Below are 22424 nucleotides of genomic sequence, written 5' to 3'. Positions count from 1 at the left end.
TCCCTTTACAATAAAAGGCCCTTTTCCAGATGAATGGGGATCTGTCAATACACAGACTTGAGCCAAATGGAGGCCAAAGAAGGAAGATGGGAGCCAAGCATAGCATGAAAGCACCTTTATAATGCCTAAAATGCTAACAAACCATTAGCTTGATTAGCTTCCAGGTCTTGTAGTCTTCTAGCAGCTGATAAAAGCTTGAGTATGAGAAAACGTCCAAGCGTTGGGTTGTCGTGCTGCTGATTATTAAGGAATTTTTAAATTATATTATCAGACTCCGCCCATTATTAGTCCGTTGTGAAAGCCGTCAAAGTCAAATATCAGTGTTGTGACTGTGGCATAAAGTAAATGTCAGTAATTTAAGTTATATTTGTATTATATGTCAACTGCTTATTACTGATGCTGTAATATTGATTCATGTACATGTGAGATAACTGTGGTGAGACAGAAACATGGCTGACCTCCATGACTGAGCGTTTCAGTGGGAGGTCATTGTTATGTCTCCTACACAGCCGCCTCTGACTCACAGTGAGCAGAAGACGGCTTTCATGAGACTCATCTCCATTCAGAGCTCTTCCATCAGCAGCTGTCTGATGGAACAGTCACGCTGATGGAGTTAAACTGGCATCACACCGAGGCCTATGACCCAGCGCAGGGCTGCTCCATTATTGAAAAAATAATAATCACCATTATTTTTGTCATAATTGAAATCACGATTATTCAAACCATTATTTGATGCCTCTGTCTTTTTTAAATTTATTTATTAATCAAAACACTATGATGACATTTTATGTTTTCTGGACAGTCATAAAAGTACAAATGATTTAAAGTACGCCTTGATTAAAGAGAGGTCCCTGTTTCACACCTGCCCCCTGCTGGCCAGCCCTCACACCTGCCCCCTGCTGGCCAGCCCTCACACCTGCCCCCTGCTGGCCAGCCCTCACACCTGCGCAAGTAAACTAAGCAGTGCGGCCTGATGACATCATCACAGAGCCCCGTTTTTTTTTTTTTTTTTTTGTCAGACAAAAGCATGAGCCGTGGCACGTGAAAAGCGAAGGGAAAATAATCCCAGCGGCCTGAAATAACGCAAGTCTGCTTTGCAAAAAAAAAAAAAAATTATAATCAATTTTTTGCGATTATGCTAATTTTGTAATCGTTTACTGTTGTAATCGAAATCGTAATCGAATTTCGATTAATTGCACAGCCCTAACCCAGCGTGCTTTTATTTGTGTAGCTCCTAATCAAACAGAAAGTTCAACGAAACTGCCAAACATGTGACATACCTCACCTTTAATAATAAAATTGTCAATAGCCAAAAAATAACTGTGTTCACTTTTTCTGACTGAAAAGGGAGGTTTTAATTCCATCTCATGTAAGTCAAAAAGCCCTACTGCTTTGCCGTCTTACCTCCGTGTGCCTCTGATGGAGCGTGTTATACTCTTTCTTCAGCTCGGCCTCTCTCTCCTCAAATCGACCAACTGCAAACAAAACATTACAAGATTACAAAACAAATCCCGCCACAGAACACAGAGCAGACCCGCCAAAATGCCTCTATGTGTTTTTGTGTTTTATTGCGTTTGATGTGGTAAAAAACAAGAGAGATGCAATTTAACACGAGAACCACAAGAGGGCCCCCAAGTGTCAAGAAAACACACATTGTGACTATGGAAGACACATGCACTGAAAACAGCCTGTTTAATCCTAGTTATCCTTGTAAGATTGTGCAGTACATGGGAAAAACCCAACCTTCACAGCCGAATTCTCACTCTTCTTATTTCACAGCCCCCGCTGCACTAACATTAAAGCGACAGTCTGTACGTTCAAATGTTTTACAAATCTAACAGATTGTGTGGAATTGACCAGCTGGGTCTGAAATTTGATGCAACATAAGTAATATTAACTACAAATATTTCTTCTCAAGTCCCTCTCTTTTCTGATTTAACCCCTTAACTCCCACCTGAACCGAGCACATTTTCTCCAGTTTGGCTTTACCCCAATCCAAAAGCTTCTGGAAAAAAGGTGTGAAAATAGCGACAGAACTGAGACGAAAACAATGATGAAGATGTGACAAAAAAGCGAGAAAACTTTGACAAAAATGTGGCAAAATGTGACAAAAAAACTGACAAAAAATGTGACAAAAAATGTGACAAAAATGTGACAAAAAAATGACAAAAAAATGACAAAAAATGTGACAAAATGTGACAAAAATGTGACAAAAAAATGTTTAAAAAATGTTTAAAAAATGTGACAAAATGTGACAAAAAAATGACAAAAAAATTATAAAAAATGTGACAAAATGTGACAAAAATGTGACAAAAAAATGTTAAAAAAATGTTTAAAAAATGTGACAAAAAAATGACAAAAAATGTGACCAAAAATGTGACAAAAATGTGACAAAAAATGACAAAAAATGACAAAAAAAAATGACAAAAAAAAATCGAAAAATGTGACAAAAATGTGACAAAAAAAGGACAAAAAAATAAGAAAAAAAATGTCAAAAAAGCCACAAAATGAGTTGAAACCCCCCCCAAAAAAAAGATGGGGAAAAATCTGATGACGTGAGGAAAAAGATCCATTTAGATGAGTTTTGTAGATCTTAGCTTTCAAATGAGGTGTTACACTGGCCTACAGGATTTGGGTAAAGCTAAACCGAAGAAAATTCTCTCGGTTCGGGCGGGAGTTAAGAGGTTAACCGACTAAATCAGAATTCCCGAGCTGTCACTTGGACCAATGAGAAGAGCTCTCCCGTGAACCCATCGGTCTGGTCCAATCAGGAGGTGACGAGGGTGGGACTTCATTGTTTAATCAAAATTAAAAGTCACTTTTGTTACTGAAAATGCCACTAGGGGTGTGTGAAGAAAGGTTTTGAGCCTCCTGAGCCTCGGCCTGGGTGTCGTGGACAAACAGCGCCTATAGCGGTCATGCACACATCATGAGGGAGGCTTTGACGCCGTACCCCCCCGCCCGCTCTGGTCACTGTGGATAATCCGGGCTTTACAACCTACAAAATCTGAATAAAGGACAGAGATGATTAAAACTCAATAAATCAGGCCGGAAATAGAAATCTGGTGTCTCTAAATGCACCTTCTTGTGAATATTAGGCTATGCATGTGTTTCCATGTGAAAGTTTATATTGAGAAAACCTGAAAATATAAATAAAAGAAAGAGAGGCCTTTGCTTGCAGTGTCTCCCTTTAAAACAATGTTGCAACTTAACCCCAAGACAAAGTACAAGAATGTGTGTATTATTCGTATGATACTGTATCATCAAGTATTTGTTTGTTGAGCCTTAGCCTTTGGAGCACACAGTAGTCACAAGATCAGTCAGTGACGGCCCCAGGGGAAGATAAATTCAGCGAGTTCACATGTGGAGCTAAACTATTCTCATTCTTCTATGTCATGCTGAACTGACTTTTTACATTTGAATGGTGGAAATGATCAGAAGGAGCTGAAGAAAAGAGCTGAAAAGTATAAATCCTCCACAAACAAGTGACTAATTACGTTGGTACAGCCCCTCGCAAACTCCTGTTGTGATATTAGGCTGTACAAAAACAATCTGATTACATTTAAAAAGCCTCCTGAGAATATTTGAGCTTGATCAGTGTTGCGATGGTGATTTTATTTCAGCTGTGGTCTACAATGATCATAATACCGTGTGAGGTGCTCATGTATCTGCTTGTGTGGGACTCACTCTGGTCTGCGTAGTTCTTGGTCTTGGTCTCCAGCTGCCGGGCCTGAGACTCCAGAGAGATGACTCTGAGCTGGAGCTCCTTCTTCTCACACTCCTGGGAGTCCTCCATGGCCATGTAGGTCTGCACACACAAGAGGAGATCTGTGAGCTTCGGTGGCCCGTACGGACAAGAGCTCAACCACCATGGGGTTTGGGTAAGAAAGAAGGGCTATGGAAGAGGGGACGATGGCTCAACCTGGTTTAGTGTTTAGTAGGGCTGGGTACCAGGGCGATACTGGGGGGGAAAAGTTTGAATAAAATAATCTTACTTATTTAGAATCAAGTTTTGATGCTGTTGGTCCAGGGACAGCATTAAAGGAAGTTATGTGGTTGTTTCAGCTCAAATGATTTTATCCCCTGTTATATATTTCCATTTTTTTTTTTACATTTGTTTTTCTTATTTTTTCCCCTCGTTTTCATTAACCCCTTAACTCCCACCTGAACCGAGCACATTTTCTCCAGTTTGGCTTTACCCCAATCCAAAAGCTTCTGGGAAAAAAGGTGTGAAAATAGCGGCAGAACTGAGACGAAAAAATAACAAAAATGTGACAAAAAATGACAAAAAAAGACAAAAAAATACTAAAAAATTACCAAAAAAAGGACCAAAAAAATGACAAAAAATGTGACAAAAATGTGACAAAAAATTGACAAAAAATGTGACAATAAATGACACAATTGATTAAAAAAAGACAAAGAATTACCAAAAAAATGACACCAAAAAAGACAAAAAATGGATTAAAAAAAGACAAAAAATGACCCAAAAAAATGTGACAAAAAATGTGACAAAAAATGACAAAAAAATTACAAAAAATGTGACAAAAATGTGACCAAAAAATAACACACAAAAAAGACAAAAAATTGATTTAAAAAAAATGACAGAAAAGTTACAAAATGAGTTGAATACCTCAAAAAAAAAAGATGGAAAAAAAATCTGATGACGTGAGGAAAAAGATCCATTTAGATTAGAGAAAATGCTCTTGGTTCAGGCGGAAGTTCAGAGGTTAACTAATATTTCATTAACACATTTTTCCCTATTTTTGCCCCATTTCTTTTTTTTTTAACCTTTTTTTAATTGTTTTTTTGCCACAATTTCCCCCATTTTTCAAATATTTCTTGACATTCGAGCCCTATATTGTAAATTTCCAGAACTTCCTCTCACTGTTGTTCTGTATTCCCGTTCCAGATGACAAATATTTTAGTACAGGCATCAAGAAAAAAGTACTTCCCGATGCCTGTGGTGTTTTGTTCCACTTTAAAGTTCAGTTGAAGTGCCTTATTCAGGGTGTGTACAGGTAACAGAAAGACACATTTAAGGTGAGAAGCTGCAGGTGTATAGGGAAAAATAAAAAACAAATGTAGAGAATTTGAAAGTTTTGCTGTAGATCACTGACAAAAATATGAGCGAGGCCATCTCTGAGCAGAAATGAGTGTAAATCTGGCATAAAGTTTAAAAGAATGTGTTTTTCTGGGCCATAACTTGAGCATTTTTGATGAACTTCTGAAGAAAAAAAAAGTAGAGCAACGTCATTACAATCAAAGAATGTCATATTTAATGCCTGCTAAATTAAAACCTAATGCTTTTGAACCCCTTAACTCCCACCTGAACTGAGTACATTTTCTCCAGTTTGGCTTTACCCCAGTCCAAAAGCTTCTGGAAAAAAGCTGTGAAAATAGCAACAAAACTGAGACGAAAACAATGACGGAAATGTGAGAAAAAAGTGAGAAAACATTGACAAAAAAGTGACGAAACATTGACAAGAAAGTGACGAAACATTGACAAAAAAGTGACAAAAAATTGCCGAAAAAATGACAAAAATGTGACAAAATGTGACAAAAAAATTACTAAAAATTGATAAAAATTTGACCCAAAAATTACAAAAAATTGACAAAAAATAACAAAAAAATGACAAAAATGTGACAAAAAATGGCAAAAAATGACCAAAAAATGACAAAAATGTGAGGAAAAATGTGACAAAAAAATTACAAAAAATCGATAAAAATTGGACCCAAAAATTACAAAAAAATGACAAAAAATGACAAAAAATGACAAAAAAATGACAAAAATGTGACAAAAATGAGTTGAATACCCAACAAAAAAATGATGGAAAAAAAATCTGATGACGTGAGGAAAAAGATCCTCTCGGTTCAGGCGGGAGTTAAGAGGTTAATGACACTGACAATGTGTTTACAGCAGCACATAGGCCAAATATGTGGCACCGTCCTGACAGGAGTTCAGAACCATGACACAAGTGTAAAATACAGTCCACATCTTTCACATAAACACTACAGGAGCGCAGACTGCAGGCCACGAAGCTTTCATTTGCCGCTATAAGAAGTAGAGCTCCTGTTGATTATCTGATATCTCTCCATTGTGTGTGCGAAGGCGACAGGTGCGACGGGTGCGACAGGTGCCTCCCTCGGACACGCTCCTGCAGTGTGTATTCATCCAAGTATTTACAAGGAACAGCTCATGTAATACACAGGGTTTGTTTTATTCACCGGACAGAACATAGAAAATGCAACATCCAAAACTTTTTAGACTTTAGACAACAAAACATATTCTTGCTCTGATTGCTCCACATTACAACAATACGCAATAATCTACTACAGAAATACATGGCTTTATGTGGACAGCGCCCTCTTCTGGAGGAGCTTCCTCCACATTACGAGTACCTCTGGGGGACAGCCACGTGACTACAATAAGTCTGGGATGGACTCGCATAGCATCTTTTTAAACACTTTGGAATCTGCTTTATGGAAACTCAGACAAACTCTTTTCTGTTGCAGCTGAACCTATAGACCAGGGGCAGGCAACGTCAGGCCCGGGGGCCAAATTCGGCCCTCCATCATAAAACGTTTGGCCCCCAAGAGAATTTATTCATAAATCAAATACGTGAAATGGACTCTAAAATGTGGAAAATACCGTCAATATTTTCACATTTCCCAGGAAAACACGCCATTAGGTCATATATTATGCGCAAAACTTATATTTGTAGAAAAAAGGTGCTTTACTTTGGGCTACAATAGTGAGTTTCGGCCCTTGGTGTTTTGGCATTGATCAAAATCGGCCCTCCATGACACAAACTTGCCTACCCCTGCTATAGACTGCTAAACTTGAACATCAATTGCATTTCAGAACAATAGTGAGATATATAACTGCAATAACGACAACTGAAATTGCGATTCCGACTCCTTTCTCCTACAGAACCAGCGAAGCCGCCTCAGTGGTCCACTCCGGGGCCCCGGCCCAGCCGCCGAGAAGCCTTGTGGTTTTGAACTTTTCCCCCCGCTCTCTTTCCTCTCATCTCCGTCAGGTGTTTATTGAATCTGGCTCGTAAACAGGAGTCTTGTGATGTGGCCTGGGGGCCCGAGCCGGGGGCCCCGCTCTTCATCATCTGCGCGGGGATGAGCATCACCTGAGAGGCCCCCCCCTGCGTCATAACAGCGCATGGGGCCAAACATAGATCCAGGAGTACAAGTTTTAAAAAGAACAATCGGAGCTTTCATTTGGTTTTTGGGGTTGGCCTGAAAGTCTTGGAATATGAAAAATATGAAAAATAAAATGGTGTTCGATGCTAACGTATGCAGACATTTAGCAAACCAGATACATTTTCAATATATTTATCTATAGCCGTTAGCATTTAGTCATCAAACATCACAGCTCTTCCACCATCGACCTGGGTACTGTTAGCAAACGGCTTCCCAGACCTGTTAGAACTGAGCGTTTTATCACCGTTCAAATGAGTGGAGAAGCCAGGCCCCATATTAAAGTAAGGCATGACTGGTGTTAACATAATTCCTGTAGTTCCTCCATGAAAAACATCTTTAAATGATGTTTAGTGGCCATTGGATATGTATCTGACCCTACAATAAGCTGAAACCTGGCTATATGAAAAATACATTGACCAGATAAGAAGTTTCCGGGACTCAAGAAGAACAAAGATGACATGGAGATGTTGTATTTCTGATGAAAAACGACCTTGTTTCTAAAGTAAAGGCATGTAGAGTGTTTAGTACATTGTTTCATAAATATTATCTGTCCAAACCCCCTCAATCCCAGCTCCTGTCCCTCATAAAGTCCCAGTCAGTGCCACTGCAGCCTCCAGTCTTTAAATCTCAGTGGCTGAACTCTGGAGGTTCTTAGCTTTCAAACTTCAGCTGCAGTGACTTTTGAAAGCACTAAGAGCCACTTTCAAACATTCACTTTGTCCTCAAGCGGCAACACTTTAGCTTTATATGGGAAAAGATTCTAACATTATCATGCGCCTTTCACAGCAAAGCCATTACTCAGGTAAAACATCAGGGGCCATTTTAGAAATATTTGAACCGTGAGGTGGGGTTTGACCGTCCCGCCCTCTTCTAGTCCACTGTGGATCGCTGTGTAGAGAGGAACAGTTTCATTGATATGCATTATGTCATCAAAGTGTTGCAATAGGTTTAACCCCTTAACTCCCACCTGAACCAAGCACATTTTCTCCAGTTTGGCTCTTTCCCCCAATCCAAAAGCTTCTGGGGAAAAAAGGTGAGGAAAATAACGACAGAATTGAGACGAAAACAATGATGAAGATGTGACAAAAAAAGTGAGAAAACTTAGACAAAAAACGGACAAAAAATTGACCAAAAAAAAGATGAAAAAGTGGCAAAAATTACCAAAAATTACCAAAAATTACAAAAAAATAAACAAAAAAATTACTAAAAAATGACAAAAATGTGACAAAAAATGACAAAAATGTGACAAAAAAATTGACAAATCAATTGACAAAAACAATGACAGAAAGCGTCCAAAAAAATGACAAAAAATTTACAAAAAAATGACGAAAAGATAACAAAAAAGTGGCAAAAAAATGACAAAAATGTGTTACAAATTTGACAAAAAATGTACAAAAATTTGACAAAAAATGTACAAAATAAATTACAAAAATGAGTTGAAACCCCCCAAAAAATGATGGAAAAGAAATCTGATGACGTGAGGAAAAAGATCCATTCAGATGAGTTTTGTAGATCTTAGCTTTCAAATGAGGCGTTACACTGGCCAACACAATTTGGGTAAAGCTGAACTGGAGAAAATGCTCTCGGTTCAGGAGGGAGTTAAGAGGTTAACCAGCTCTGAATGGGGCGGGTAATACCATAGAGTATAGTGGGGTCTGGAAAGCAGAATGTGAAGAATGAAGCCTGGGCATTAATAACTTAGTAGCTTAAAGATTTACTAAGAGTATTAGTGGGACTTTATGAAGACAAGCTTGGCCTGATCAGCAGAGCAAACTCACCAGGAATTTATAAAACAACTTCATGTTGTTAAAAGAAAAAGAGGTCCCGGTTCCATCCCGGCAGCATGGAGCATGGGTCAAATTTCCCTACAGGGATTAATAAACTTAAACTTGAGCTCAACCTTCACTCGCTGACTTTATACTGTATGAGCCAGCACTGAAATGTGAAAAAGGCCTTTAACCTCTTAACTCCCACCTGAACGGATCCCATTTTCTCCAGTTTGGCTTTACCCTAATCAAAAAGCTTCTTGGGAAAAAAGCACCAATATAGCCACAAATGAGAAGAAAGCAAGGATGTAAACGCGACAAACGTGACAAAAACTCAACAAAAAATGACAAAAATTCAACAAAAATGTGACTAAAATTCAACAAAAATGTGGCAAAAATGTGGCAAAAAGGTGACAAAAATTTGACAAAAACTCAACAAAAAATTACAAAAATTCAATAAAAAGTGACAAAAAACTCAACCAAAAAGTGACAAAAATTCAACAAAAATGTCACAGAAACTCAACAAAAATGTCACAAAAATAAAAAATAAAAGAAAGAAAAAAAAAACATACAAAAGGTGAGACAACACAGCAACAACGTGAGGAAAAAGATCCGTTTTGTGGGTCTTAGCTTTCAAATGAGGTGTTACACAGGCCTATATAAAGGCCAAAGAGGACAGAACGCATTGGTTTAGGCGGGTGGTAAGAGGTTAATAAACTTTCAGTACCTGCGACCATTTAAATTGAAATTTAAAGTCTTGATTCGATCTCTTTTAGGTGTCGATGAGTCTGGTTATTTCTTGGATCACCCAAACGTGGTCAATCTAACCCTGCAGGAACACGGTTTGTGGTGAAACACTGGTTTTAAGACAAATCCAGCCGTGTTTGGTGGATTGGACTTCATCATTTCCTTCATTTGATTGAATCAGGACATGACAAAGTTTGCCTTGTGAACGGGAGCATTAGTTCCATTTTGCGAGTGAATCTGATGTCACTGCTACATCTCGTTTGCTACATGGTTTGTGGCTTTAGATAAAGTGAATCTGCTGCTGTCATAGGGTCTGCGCATAGAACAGAAAACCATTTCCTCGTATGAGTTGTTTTTGATCATCGATTGGTCGTTGCCGTCTCCAGTCCAAACTAGCGCGGGCCGGTCTCAAATGTCTTCGCCTTAACTCTTCTTACAGTCCGTCATTGTCCCAAAGGTCAGCGTGTGCCGAGCTGGGACACAAGACCACTCTCTTTTCTTTTCTTTTCTTTTCTTTTTATTCCGACGCTACAGTAATTCTTTTTATGATCCGGATCAGGCACGTCACGGACACGGTGTAACAAACAAACTCCTGGGCGAACGGTCACATGAGCAGCAGCGCGGCGGGCGGGGCGGGAGCGCGGGGCATATGACACACTCCAGAGGGTGAAGACTGTCTGGGAGCGCGGCGTGGAGAATGCCGCCTTTGTCAGCGGCGATGAACAGATAACTGGGCCGGACTGGAGGCTCCACTCTATCGGCACGCTCGCTGATGAAGAGCTGGCTACTTCAGGGACGGCTGGGACAGCTTTGGCCTGGATAATAAAAAACTGTCACCTGACGAGTCGACATGATACGCTAACGATAAGCTCACGATATGCCGATACTGCGATAAGCCATATATTGCACACAGTGACTTCACCAGGGATGATTAAAGGTGGTCAGAGATCTGTCATGAGACATTTTGATCTGTCATTAATTGTGTCGGTGAAGTGCACCATGGAGCTTTCTCTCTCTCTCTGTCCTCCACATGTTCATCTGAGTTAATGCGCTCGCAGCATCAGCATCACTATTGCTGTTGAACTGCCGTGTGAAATGCAAAGCAAAACCATGTGGCGTCCCACGGTCTGACCGTGAAGCAGCCGCTTTAGCGAGAGCCCTGAGGGCGCACGGTCACAGCTAGAGCAGCGCTGTATCTTTATTTTAATTACGGCTTGATTTTCAACGGTCTTTAGAATTAGCTAAAAATATTTGTCAATTTTGGGTTAATGTAACCTTGGATTGCACATAATAACAAACGCACGTTGACGAGTGACGTGCACGTGATTCTGAACCGCCGACTGGACGGCAAAAGGAAAGCACAGGCCTTCGTACTCCATAATAAACTAGCTGCAAAGTGCAAACTTTTGCCAAAAGATCGCACTAAATATGATAAATTCAATGCTGTGAACAGACACGCTCCTGTGGGCGACACAAACAAACATGAAGAGACACAAAAACGTTACTACCATCAAGTGCCTACATGGTGTCGGAGATGTTCCCATCACACAAGTGAGGACAGACCAGATCAGGTCCGGCTTTTGAAACAAGCACTTTCTAAATGAACAACAGGTCAGTTTGTCCACATTGTGGGGATGCTTTCTTCTTCTGTTGGTGAACTTTAGTGATTTTAATAATATTTAAGTGCTGATTATGATGACGCATTTTATACTCACTACTGCCATCTCAGGTCATAGGTGTAACGGCACCCTCTATATCAAGCTCGTGCTGGAACCCCTTTGTGAGTGACAGTGCAGGATTTTAGAGGCAGTTGTGGTGAACAGGTCTGGGCTCATTCTACACATTAGGACATGGCTGGAACATGTAGGGGGAGGAAAATACATCATTTTAAATTAACATTTTTAAACTCTGTATAGTCCCTTTAAGAATAACTTCAGACTATACTTTAATTTTACGAGCACAGCTTGCTTTATGACATCGTGTCTGTAGTATTTGGCACGGATGATGCCTCGAGATCCTCGGCACAAAGATGGTCTAAATTAGTCATTTGTGAGGTGCTCTGTCAAGCGACTGTACTGCCGGTGGATGTTTTAAAATGATGCTGGAGATATTTTGCCCCCCAGTGTAGTGCGACAGTAAACAATAACATTCAACGTGCGTTTACCTCTATTTGTCAAGAAACCTGCCATTTTCAACAGTTTTTTTAAGTTTACTTTTACTTACTTTATAAACTGCACTGCCCGGACAAAAACAAAGTGTCTTGTACCTGGATGTGACTAACTGTTGTGATCTGGGGTCGCTGCAGGTCCAGGCTCAGCAACACTATGAGGCCAAAGAATGAGCTGACAACCTGAACATCCTGAATGACCCGTTTATTCCATTAGTGGACCTCTTCTTCCCTGATTGATACATACAAGTTCATCTCATTTATGAACATTAACAATACCATAAAAAGTCATGTACTAGAAGTGCTGCCCTCTACTGTCCTGACTGTGAACTGGACCATTATTGGCTTCTATTATTGCCATGAGAGAAGAAAAAACTCCACTGATGGAATAACCCGGTCATTAAACCCAGGAAGTCTGCTGACCTCATCCTCACCTCGGAAGAAGACCACTGTAGTGACCCCCCCGCTGTGTTCTCCGAGTGGGACTGGAGGAAATGCAGAGTTTGAGAGAATTTCCTGCCCTGCCCCTTCCTCCTCCTGCTGCTGCTGCTGAGGGGCTCCGCGGCCAGACAGGACAGGACTGTCCGGACAATGGCTTTGTGCTCACATACTCTGCTGAAACACTGACCTGTGGCTTCACTCAGCAGCTCAGGAACAATAAAGACGGACATTTCAGCAATTCACATGTAAATAGCACTGAAGACGAGACGCTGCAGGTGGATGGGGGAAAAAGACTGATATCGACTTATTGATTCTGCCTTGTTTGGGGTTCAAAGCTCAATAAATCAGGTTGGAATGAGTCATTAAATAAACATTAAAAGTCTCTTTTTGTTTTACTCTGACATTAAAAGGTGTTAAGGGAGAGACTAGCCAAAAATGTGAACCACTGTGTGAAAAATCAACGTTTTCATCATAAAGCGTGGCGTGTCTGCAACAACTTTTACAAAAATTCTCAACAATTAAAGCCGACTCGGGGCTGGTGTCGGCCTGTTCTCGCCTCAGTCCGACACGAGCAATATTCTCCTGAGTGAAACTAAAGCGTTTTCTGCTTTCCGTGCATCATTTGAAGCTTATTAGTCCAAACTTGAGCCGAGTCCGGGATCATGTGGTGTCACAATGTACACTCTGTCAGCCACGTGAACCAGGCTTTGTTCCACGTCCCTTATTACGCTTCTTCTCGCTTCTCCGCCCTGGTATTGACATTATCAACAAGTGGAGGTGGTCGAGAAGGCAATATATTTTACAATTCGGGGCTTCTGCTCTCCCAAAATCTCATCCACTGAGCGGCGCTGTGATCAGAAAGTGCACTTCCTGTTGATAACACGCTGCGTTCAGACCGTAGCCACATCTGGGAAGGAGCGCTTGCCTGAAAAATAACTGCTGTTTTGGGGCTAACTAGTCCCTTTTTTTTCTGCTATGTCTTATGGATCTCTAACTATGGTCTACGCCAGGATCTCCCCAGTATTCAGCCCATACGCTTCAATAGAGGGACCATTATTTGGGCCAGTGGACAATGGTTATTTGAGGTTACCCCCGTTAGCATGTTATAATCGCCTACAGCTCATTGTTGTTGAAAGGTCTGAAATAAACCATAAATGCGTGAAGAGATCGCACATGTTTGAAGAGAGAAGTTGACAAAAAGATGGTGAACTGACAAACATCTGACCGACCTGCTCTGATGCAGCAGAAATGTCCGTTTGTTTAATAATCCGATATCTACACTGCCACTGTGTACATTGAGGCAGTGAGGCGTTAAAGGGTTGCGGGAAAACAAAGTTCTGCAACTTCATTTTAAATTTGTTTGTTTAGCAAATCATAAAAAACTCTTAACATTTTTATTTTGATATCTTATTTATGCTGATGAATGTGGATTAATGAGATATCCGTATCTCATTGAATGCAATCAGAGCAGCGTGTGGTCTATGGTGGAGGGGAGTGAGGGGCGTGGCTGAGGGGGGAGGAGCCAGGTCAGGAGGGGAGGGTTCACCACTGACAAAACAAAGTCAAAAAGAGATCGCTTAGGGCAGCTTTAAAATGTGAAGGGATTCATCGAAAGAATCAATGTTAAGATGATTTGTTCATTAGTGCATTTTTTAGTCATGTAAAGGTCCCTTACCGAGATAACGCTAATAATAATATTCTATTTCAAATGATTAAACCCTTACCTCCCACCTGAACCGAGCACATTTTCTCCAGTTCGGCTTTACCCCAGTCCGAAAGCTTCTGGAATAAAAAGCTGTGAAAATAGCAACACAACTGAGACGAAAACTATGATGGAAATGTGGCAAAAAAGTGACGAAAACGTTGACAAAAAAGTGACGAAAAATTGATGAAAAAGTGGCAAAAATGTCACAAAAATGTCACAAGAAATTGACAAAAAATGGACGAAAAAATGACAAAAATGTGACCAAAAAAATGACAAAAATGTGATTAAAAAATGACAAAAATGTGATAAAAATTTGACACAAAATTACAAAAAATTTGACAAAAATTTGACAAAAAAGAGACAAAAAAATGACAAAAATGTGACAAAAAAAGAGACAAAAAAAAGAAGAAAAAAAAGGCGGGAATTAAGAGATTAAATAAACATAAAATTAAAATGTCTTGTTTCTATTTGGTGAACATTTAGACAGAACTCAATCAATCAATTATTTATAAAGCGCTTTTCATACAAGGTTGTAACACAAAGTGCTTTACAGATTAAAAGCAGTTCCCGCCCACCCAACCACCCACTCTTCCAAACAGACAACACTGCTCCCCCCACCCCCCTCCCCATAGCTAACTGTAAAGGAACTGTAAAGGATTAGAGCAGTGGTTCAAGTCATGACAATATATATTCATTTCAACTTTTATTCTAAATATTTTACGGTTAGGCCTTTTTTTTACTGTGTTTAATAGATAAACAGTATTTATTAACAGCATTCACTCGATTTCAGCATTGATCATAAATCAGTGGTGCCCAAAGTGCGGCCTGCGGGCCAACTGTGACCCTCAGACCAATCTTGGTTTCAGGTTTCTTGTAAAGTTGGCAGACGTCGCCATGGCAATTTCGATAACTGTAGATGATTGTAACCCGCAGTAGTACCTTACATTTTAGTGTGGGGAAGAGCTGCATTACGCTGACAAGTCTAAATAATGGTGTGGGTTCAGACCTTTGCTAGATGCATCCACTGAATCTTTCACTGCACTGAATTACTATTTGAACATAAAAGTCTAATGATTGAAATTCCAACAGGCAAGACATAAAAATGTGAGCAGCTGATATTTCCAAAGTAAACAAAAGCACAATGAACCAAATCTAATCAATCTAAATATACGGAAGAAGAAGTGAACGCAACTTTATATGTTCTTTTTTATGTCAACACAAAGCCTTTGTCACCACAGTACTGAGAGGATCGATGTCGTTTACTCAAGTAAAAGCAGAGACGATTCGAGTAGAAGTAAAAAGTACTGTAGAAAAGTAGAAAAAAAAATGTATTAGATGTTTAGAAACTACTCGAATAAGTTACTTCAATGAATCAAGTTTGTGAGAAACCGCTACTCTAACCCAGGAAAGTAAAGTGTTTTTACGGCTTTGAAATGAGAGGCCACTTTTTTGGCTCCAGGATGAAAATGCCATTACAGAAAAACAAAATCTCTATTTTACCACAAATCTAGAAACCTCAATTCAATTTGGAATGCTTAAAAGTTCTGCAAGCCTGTATGATTTCTAAACAGCAACAGTACATTCAGAAATATGTAAGGCACACCGTTATGAAATGAATGCAACATAATTTAATAAAGTACTTCATTTTGAGTTTTATTAGATCTCATGGGGACAGAATGTTTTGGTATTACCGAAGGGCAAGACCGCAGAGTTTGTCCAATTCTAAAACGCTTTCCGATCCGACTGCGATGAGCCTTTCCGCCTCCGCACATGCTCCTGTCCCACCCTTTCCCTCCTGGGCCTTTAAATAGGAAAAAGCCCTATGACATCAGCCTGTGGATGTTTCCAGAGGACCTACCCTCTCTCCCTCTCTGGTCTGTCAGTCAGCTCGGCTTCACGGTGGAGCGGGGCATTTGTCGCCCTGAACCTGAGCTCGGGGCGGCCTTCACCACGCGCCGTTAGCGACACGCTGCTACATGTCATCCATTATTGAACACATCGACGCTGGCTAACCTGCTCTGCCACTCATTCAGCCGCCGACTTCTGAGCTACACACTTTTCCTTTAGGCATAATAATTAGAGTAAGTAATAGCACAAGTAAAAGTCATTCAACAATAATGATTAACTGATTAGACAGAGTTAAGAACTTTCACATGAAACAGCATTAACTCATTACATTCTGTTGTTTGGAAGTATCCAAGGTCAAGCGACTATCAAATCCTTATTAAACCAAGAGAAGGGGAAGGTGGTAAAAAGTTCCCCTCACTTAAAAAGCAACAGATATACATTACGACTGAAAGTTTGCCAGTTTGATAAACAAAGTATTGTTCAGATGTTGTTTCAGTGTAATCTGAAACTAAAAAGGCTCAAGTGAGTGGATAAACTTTGACCTAGGCATGGGCATACAGGTATCTACAAGTCAGTGACAGGTGAGTGTGGGGCGCGGCTTGGGGCAGGTGCGCTTTGGAACATAAAATATGACCTAAAAATGCATTCAATCCAAACTAGCGTTGGGCCATATGGTGCATTTTTATACTAATGCTACGCTACAGCTACAGCAGCAGAAACATGACTGTGGAGACTTCAGGGGCAGGAGCTTTAACCTCTTAATCTCCTCTACACCAAACACATTTTGTACGGTTCTGCGACTGGAGAGCAACAGTGTAATACCTCATTTGAACACTAAGTCCTACAATAGTTTTTGTCTCTTTTTTTGTTGCGTTTTTGTCTCTTTTTTGTTGCGTTTTTGTCTCTTTTTTGTTGCGTTTTTGTCTCTTGTCGCGTTTTTGTCTCTTTTTTTGTCGCGTTTTTGTCTCTTTCTTGTCGCGTTTTTGTCTCTTTATTGTCGCTTTTTTGTCTCTTTTTTGACGCGTTTTTGTCTCTTTTTTGACGCGTTTTTGTCTCTTTTTTGACGCGTTTTTGTCTCTTTATTGTCGCGTTTTTGTCTCTTTTTTTGTCGCGTTTTTGTCTCTTTATTGTCGCTTTTTTGTCTCTTTTTTGACGCGTTTTTGTCTCTTTTTTGACGCGTTTTTGTCTCTTTTTTGACGCGTTTTTGTCTCTTTTTTGTCGCGTTTTTGTCTCTTTATTGTCGCGTTTTTGTCTCTTTTTTTGTCGCGTTTTTGTCTCTTTTTTGACGCGTTTTTGTCTCTTTTTTGACGCGTTTTTGTCTCTTTTTTGACGCGTTTTTGTCTCTTTTTTGTCGCGTTTTTGTCGCGTTTTTGACGCGTTTTTGTCTCTTTTTTGACGCGTTTTTGTCTCTTTTTTGACGCGTTTTTGTCTCTTTTTTGTCGCGTTTTTGTCTCTTTTTTGACGCGTTTTTGTCTCTTTTTTGTCGCGTTTTTGTAGTTTTTCTGTTTTCAAGACACTTTGCTCGGTTCAGGTGGAGGTCAAGAGGTTAATGAAGTTTTTCTATTGCTTGAATCAGATCATCTTAACGAGGAAAGGCTTTGTGTCTTGGATGGGCTCTGACAGGTCGTAGCATAGCCTGCTAGCATTCCTTAGCACGGTGCTAACAACGTCACGGCAAAGATGACCACCATGCAAGGAGCGTAAAAGCTAACATCCCTCGCATCTGGAGCGTCTTCACCCTGATCTCACGGAAGTGTCAAGACTAGCTCATCTACAGTGTCCATTTCTTCTGCGCGTGCGCGTAACCGCTTGGTCTTGGTTGCCGCGGCACCGACAGCAGTGAGAAGAAATAGGGTGATGCTTTGAAAACCGCAAAAAATGTCATTTAAAATAGCTTCTTTGTAAAGCCATATTTTGTCCGGTGTCAATTATAACGCTGAATATATTTCTTTTACATGGTGAAATCAACTTTAGGCCATGTCATCTTGCCCTAGTGTGCAATAGGTCTATCATGTAATGGTATACAGAAAAGGCTGCAGCTGGCAAATGGAAACAGCGGCGCCAATAACGCCAATAGAATGAATCCATATAAACTTATTGGCACACATAGCCCTGCTCAACAAGCAAGAAGAGTGAGAGTCAATCTGTAAAGTCTCCGCGACCAGATAAACAAATTTCAGGCTGATTTGCATGGGTATATTTCTCCAAAAGCTCCACTGAGAAAGACCACACAAAAAGCCATCCATAGTGTCAGCGCACCAAACAGAACAACCGAGTGTAAACGAAGCGTCTTCAGGTTAATGTTCACGGAAAAGATGTTGAAAATGTGTGCACATGAAATCCAAATGTGGCCAAATGTGTTTTACTTCACCATTACCATTTTAAATTCAAATACTTTTATGTTACTGTGTAAATTGAGTGGTATTTGTACAGGGTATGGCAGGGCACTATGGACACTTTCTCCCCTAACTGTGAACTTGGCCTTTTGCCTACCATTGAGATAATTGGTAATTGGTAAAATATTAGACAGCATTTTATTAATAATTCACTGTTACGTTTGAAAAAGTGAATATACTTGGATGTTTTTGTCAAATGAACCGTGTCCCGTTCCAAATTTGGCAGGGCGTAAAGTAAATTTGACTAATTTGACTTCAAGGGATCATAGTTTTAGCAGTTTGACGACAGTGTATCCATACCATGGTTCTATGATTTACTTCACAGTTACTATCTTGAAAAGGTACTACACTTTGTATAATAATACTGTAATATATGAGCGGTACTTGTACAGGGGAGGCTATGGCAGGGCGCACTGCAGCCCACATCTAAACTGCAGGGCATTACTATGTAATAAGCTTGACAAAGGTTAATCGAAAATATCCCGAATACACAGCGAGGTTATTTATTACACAGTAATAAACTTATATTTCACTTTTCACCATAGTAAAAAACAATATAATGCAATCCTATGGAAAAGTTAGCGTTTTTTGCCCTGGGTTTGGCTGCGAGCACAGTAAATCTAAATGGGGGTTGTCACAGTGTAATGAGTTTGATTACAGTATTTCCAGAACATGCCGAATATAAGGGAATTATCTCTATTACACAGCTTTTTACTTACACTTCACTGTTTCTGTATTTAAAGCCAATACCACTGAATACATTGCAGAATGAGCGGTTTATGCGCGGGGGTTCGGCAGGGCGCATTCGTAAATCTGTACGGACACACTGTACTGTACATAGTTTCCGAGCGTCGCTGTTTTTGTGACTTTTTGTATTCCCCCAGCCGGACTCGGGCTCACCTCTTCGGCGTGTTTCCTCAGCGCCTTCTCCCGCTCGTACTGCGTGACCAGCTGCTCGTTGTCCTCCTTCAGAAGCTCCAGCTCCACGTCCCGCTCCTGGCTGACAGCGCACGCCGACTCCAGGCTCTCCAGCACGGCCACCACCAGCGGCATCAGCTCCTTCACCACGTCCTCGTCGTACCTCTCGATGAGCCGCTCGAACTCCCGGTAGATGGAGCTGGCCAGGCCGGAGACTCTCTCGGACATGACGGCCGAGTTGCCGGAGTCATCGTGGTACAAAACTACTTCGTCCAGCTCCATGTTTTTTTGCACTTATTCTCCCCCTCTCACGGCTAATGGCAAAGTGCTAAGCCGAGAGCGAGCCCTTGCGACTGGCCACAACAAGCGGTCCGCGTCGCTACTTTCAGCGCGCGAAAACTTTCTTAAAACATCTTATTTTTTGTCTCGACGCATGTTTCCCCGTGCTTGTAAAAAAAAAAAGTGTCCGTTTGTTTTGGGGGGGACTTGTGGAGCTTGCTAGCCCAGGAGGGAGCTAGCGCAGCGGGGCAGAAGTCTTAACTTGGCTCCGCTGATTAGTTTCCCTGCGTCCAACAGATGAGGCTCCAGTGCTGCGGACGCGTTCACGGACGCTCGGAATCATGGGAACCGACGGGGATGTGGGGAGAGATCATGTGTGGGGAGGAGATTCTGACCCTGTCACAAGTTTAAAAATAGGTAAACAAAAAGTCATGTGTACTGCTTTTTTTTATTATAAAAAGAAACATTGATTTGTATCCAATTATCAGATTTTAACTACTGAAGCATGAATAGTTGTCATTAAAAAGTTTTTTTTTTTTAACTATTCTGTTACATTTACTGTAAGTATACTTTAGAACAGGGGTTGGCAAGTTTGCGTCACGGAGGGCCGATTTTCATCATCGCCAAAACACCAAGGGCCGAACCTCAACATTGAAGCCTAAAGTTAAGAACCATTTTCTGCAAATGCCAATGTTTTACATCAGTGGTTCTAAACTGGTCTGGTTATACATCGTATAAAATATTGTATTATTGCCGTAGATTTGCTTTTAAGACTGAAATTGTGATCAAAACAGCCCTATGATATTAATTTTAACAGACTCCAGTGTGTTTCCGTGTAGTTTCAGATGGAAAATATTGAAAAAAAAGTTCCCTATAGGCTCGCGCCCCACTTTTGAGTCCCGACCCACCAGTTGAGAATCACTGTTTTACATCATATATGACCAAGTGGGATGTTCTGCATTGAAGGACGTTTAAAAAATACACTAGAAAAAGACACTTTTTAGTGCACTTTAACAGGTTTTTGATCCCTTATTTGCATAATAATATTTCTCAAAATCATATTGAGGGCCAGAGATTCTGTGCTGGAGGGCCGGATTTGGCCCCCGGGCCTGACGTTGCCTACCCCTGCTTTAGAAGCTGTAGATACTTGATGACGTTTTATCACTCAGTTATTTTTACTTCCACTTAATGTTTTGAAGTAGGAGCACTTTTACTTCTTTAAAATATTGTACTACTCTTTCACCGTGAGTAAGTGGAAGTGTTATATTGTATCAAGAATAATCTAACAAAATTGTGTATTCCTTGTTATTATCGCCTGTTCTACTGAGAACAAATTGTACAATGATGAGCTGGCCATTTGCCAAGTTAACATTTGTACATGAGTAATTGTTTGGGTAACTATATTTACTTGATTAATATTACTTTAAGACTCTATATATTTTTTGACTAACTTAATTGTTGAGGTTTATCACAAAGTTGATGCTGTGTGGTTGTGTCCATTAGCAAAACACTCCTACACTAGGCACTACTGTGGGATTTGTTGATGAGACATTTACATTGAAATCCATTGATTTATGCAAGAATACATATATATTTTTAAAATGATGTATTGTAATTTTGACTATATGCCTGGCCATGTGTTTTGCGAGCTTATCTGCAGGAACTGACTCTCCACTGTGCTCGTGAAGAAGCCCCATGTTGTGACTGTTGTCTGGGTGTTTTGACTAAGTTCACGTGGTAAAAAAGTTCTGGGAGGGGCAGAGGGAGGAACCTGGCTGGAAACCTAAATTCTTACTAACTTACTAACTAAACAGCTGTTATAATGCAATATATGAAAAAAAAAAAACATACTTAAAAGTTCTCCTAATATAAAACTGTATATGAAATTACTTTGCACCTATAATTTTATTTTTTAACCAGGAAAGTCCCACTGAGATTCAGACATCTTTTTCAGGGGAGTTCTGGCACCAGAGGGGACTCTATTGTACATATTTTTAGTGTTAGGGGGAAACCAGAGCACATGAATGAAACCTACACTGACAGTGAGACATGCAAACTCCACAGAGAAGAGCCAGGTGGGACCTTTAGAGGCAGGAACACTCATTTTACAAAGCAGAAGTACAAAACAATTCTCCTTTTGAAGAAGAGCATGTGATAATGCTTGTGATTAGGGACAAAATTAATAGAAAATTATTGCATAACAGCAAATACAACATCCACCACGATAATGCAATAAATGATATCACCAGACTGTTCCAATGGACAGATTTACAGGCTGTTTTGTTTCATATGAGAACAAAGAATGTTTCTATTATTGTGTTTCTACTATTTAAACCAATCAATACACCGAAGTATAAGATTGACTTTTTTATTTGCATCACGGAGCCCATTGCGAGTGTCGCCGTGTTTGAAAATGCAAGCAGACTCAATGGACAACAAAACAATATTTCCTGAAAGTCACACAGCATGTAAACAATATCACGTCCGGGTACAATCGTCATGTAAATCTCATGCACAAAATTAAACCGGCGTCGAGTAGTAGTGACCGACCCATTGTTTTCGGTAAAGCCTAGGCACTGTTCACCCTGATGTTATGACAACACACCATACACATACACAAGTACTTCAGGGAACGCAGTGACTGATAGGAGTCAGCCCAGTATGTGTGAAAACACGGTATTCAGTCATAAAGAGGGGGAATAGGTTGCGTTCATGTGACTTAAGATCTTATAAATTAATATGTAGTTGACGGGCTGCTAATTGTATGGATTTGCCTTTGGTTAAAAAAGGCAGACATTTGATTTGGTTTATGATTAATACCTCTAATTGTTGTCTCAATTGTTGTGAAAATGAACCATGGTGACACCACTTTTTGTCAGTAGAAACGTCCCTTTTCATGGCGCACAAGGTTAGTTCACTTAAACACTAGAGATGACTTCCTG

General features: G+C 40.2%; 1 protein-coding gene across 1 annotated transcript in view; it reads right to left on the bottom strand.

The window, feature by feature from the left end:
* spag9b (sperm associated antigen 9b) overlaps positions 1–19827 on the bottom strand; it is a 45382-nt gene extending 25555 nt beyond the window's left edge. The window contains exons 1-3 of the mRNA XM_079577943.1: positions 19186–19827; positions 3688–3808; positions 1405–1475 (exon numbers count right to left, since the gene is read on the bottom strand). Coding sequence (XP_079434069.1) covers positions 1405–1475; positions 3688–3808; positions 19186–19485 — 492 coding nt within the window. The 5' untranslated portion in view covers positions 19486–19827. The remainder of the gene's footprint in view (positions 1–1404; positions 1476–3687; positions 3809–19185) is intronic.
* Between the last annotated feature and the right edge of the window lie 2597 nt (positions 19828–22424).

Source organism: Gobius niger, assembly GCF_951799975.1.
Source record: "Gobius niger genome assembly, chromosome: 19".
Taxonomy (NCBI): Eukaryota; Metazoa; Chordata; class Actinopteri; order Gobiiformes; family Gobiidae; genus Gobius; species Gobius niger.
This window is presented reverse-complemented; position numbering and strand designations above follow the sequence as displayed.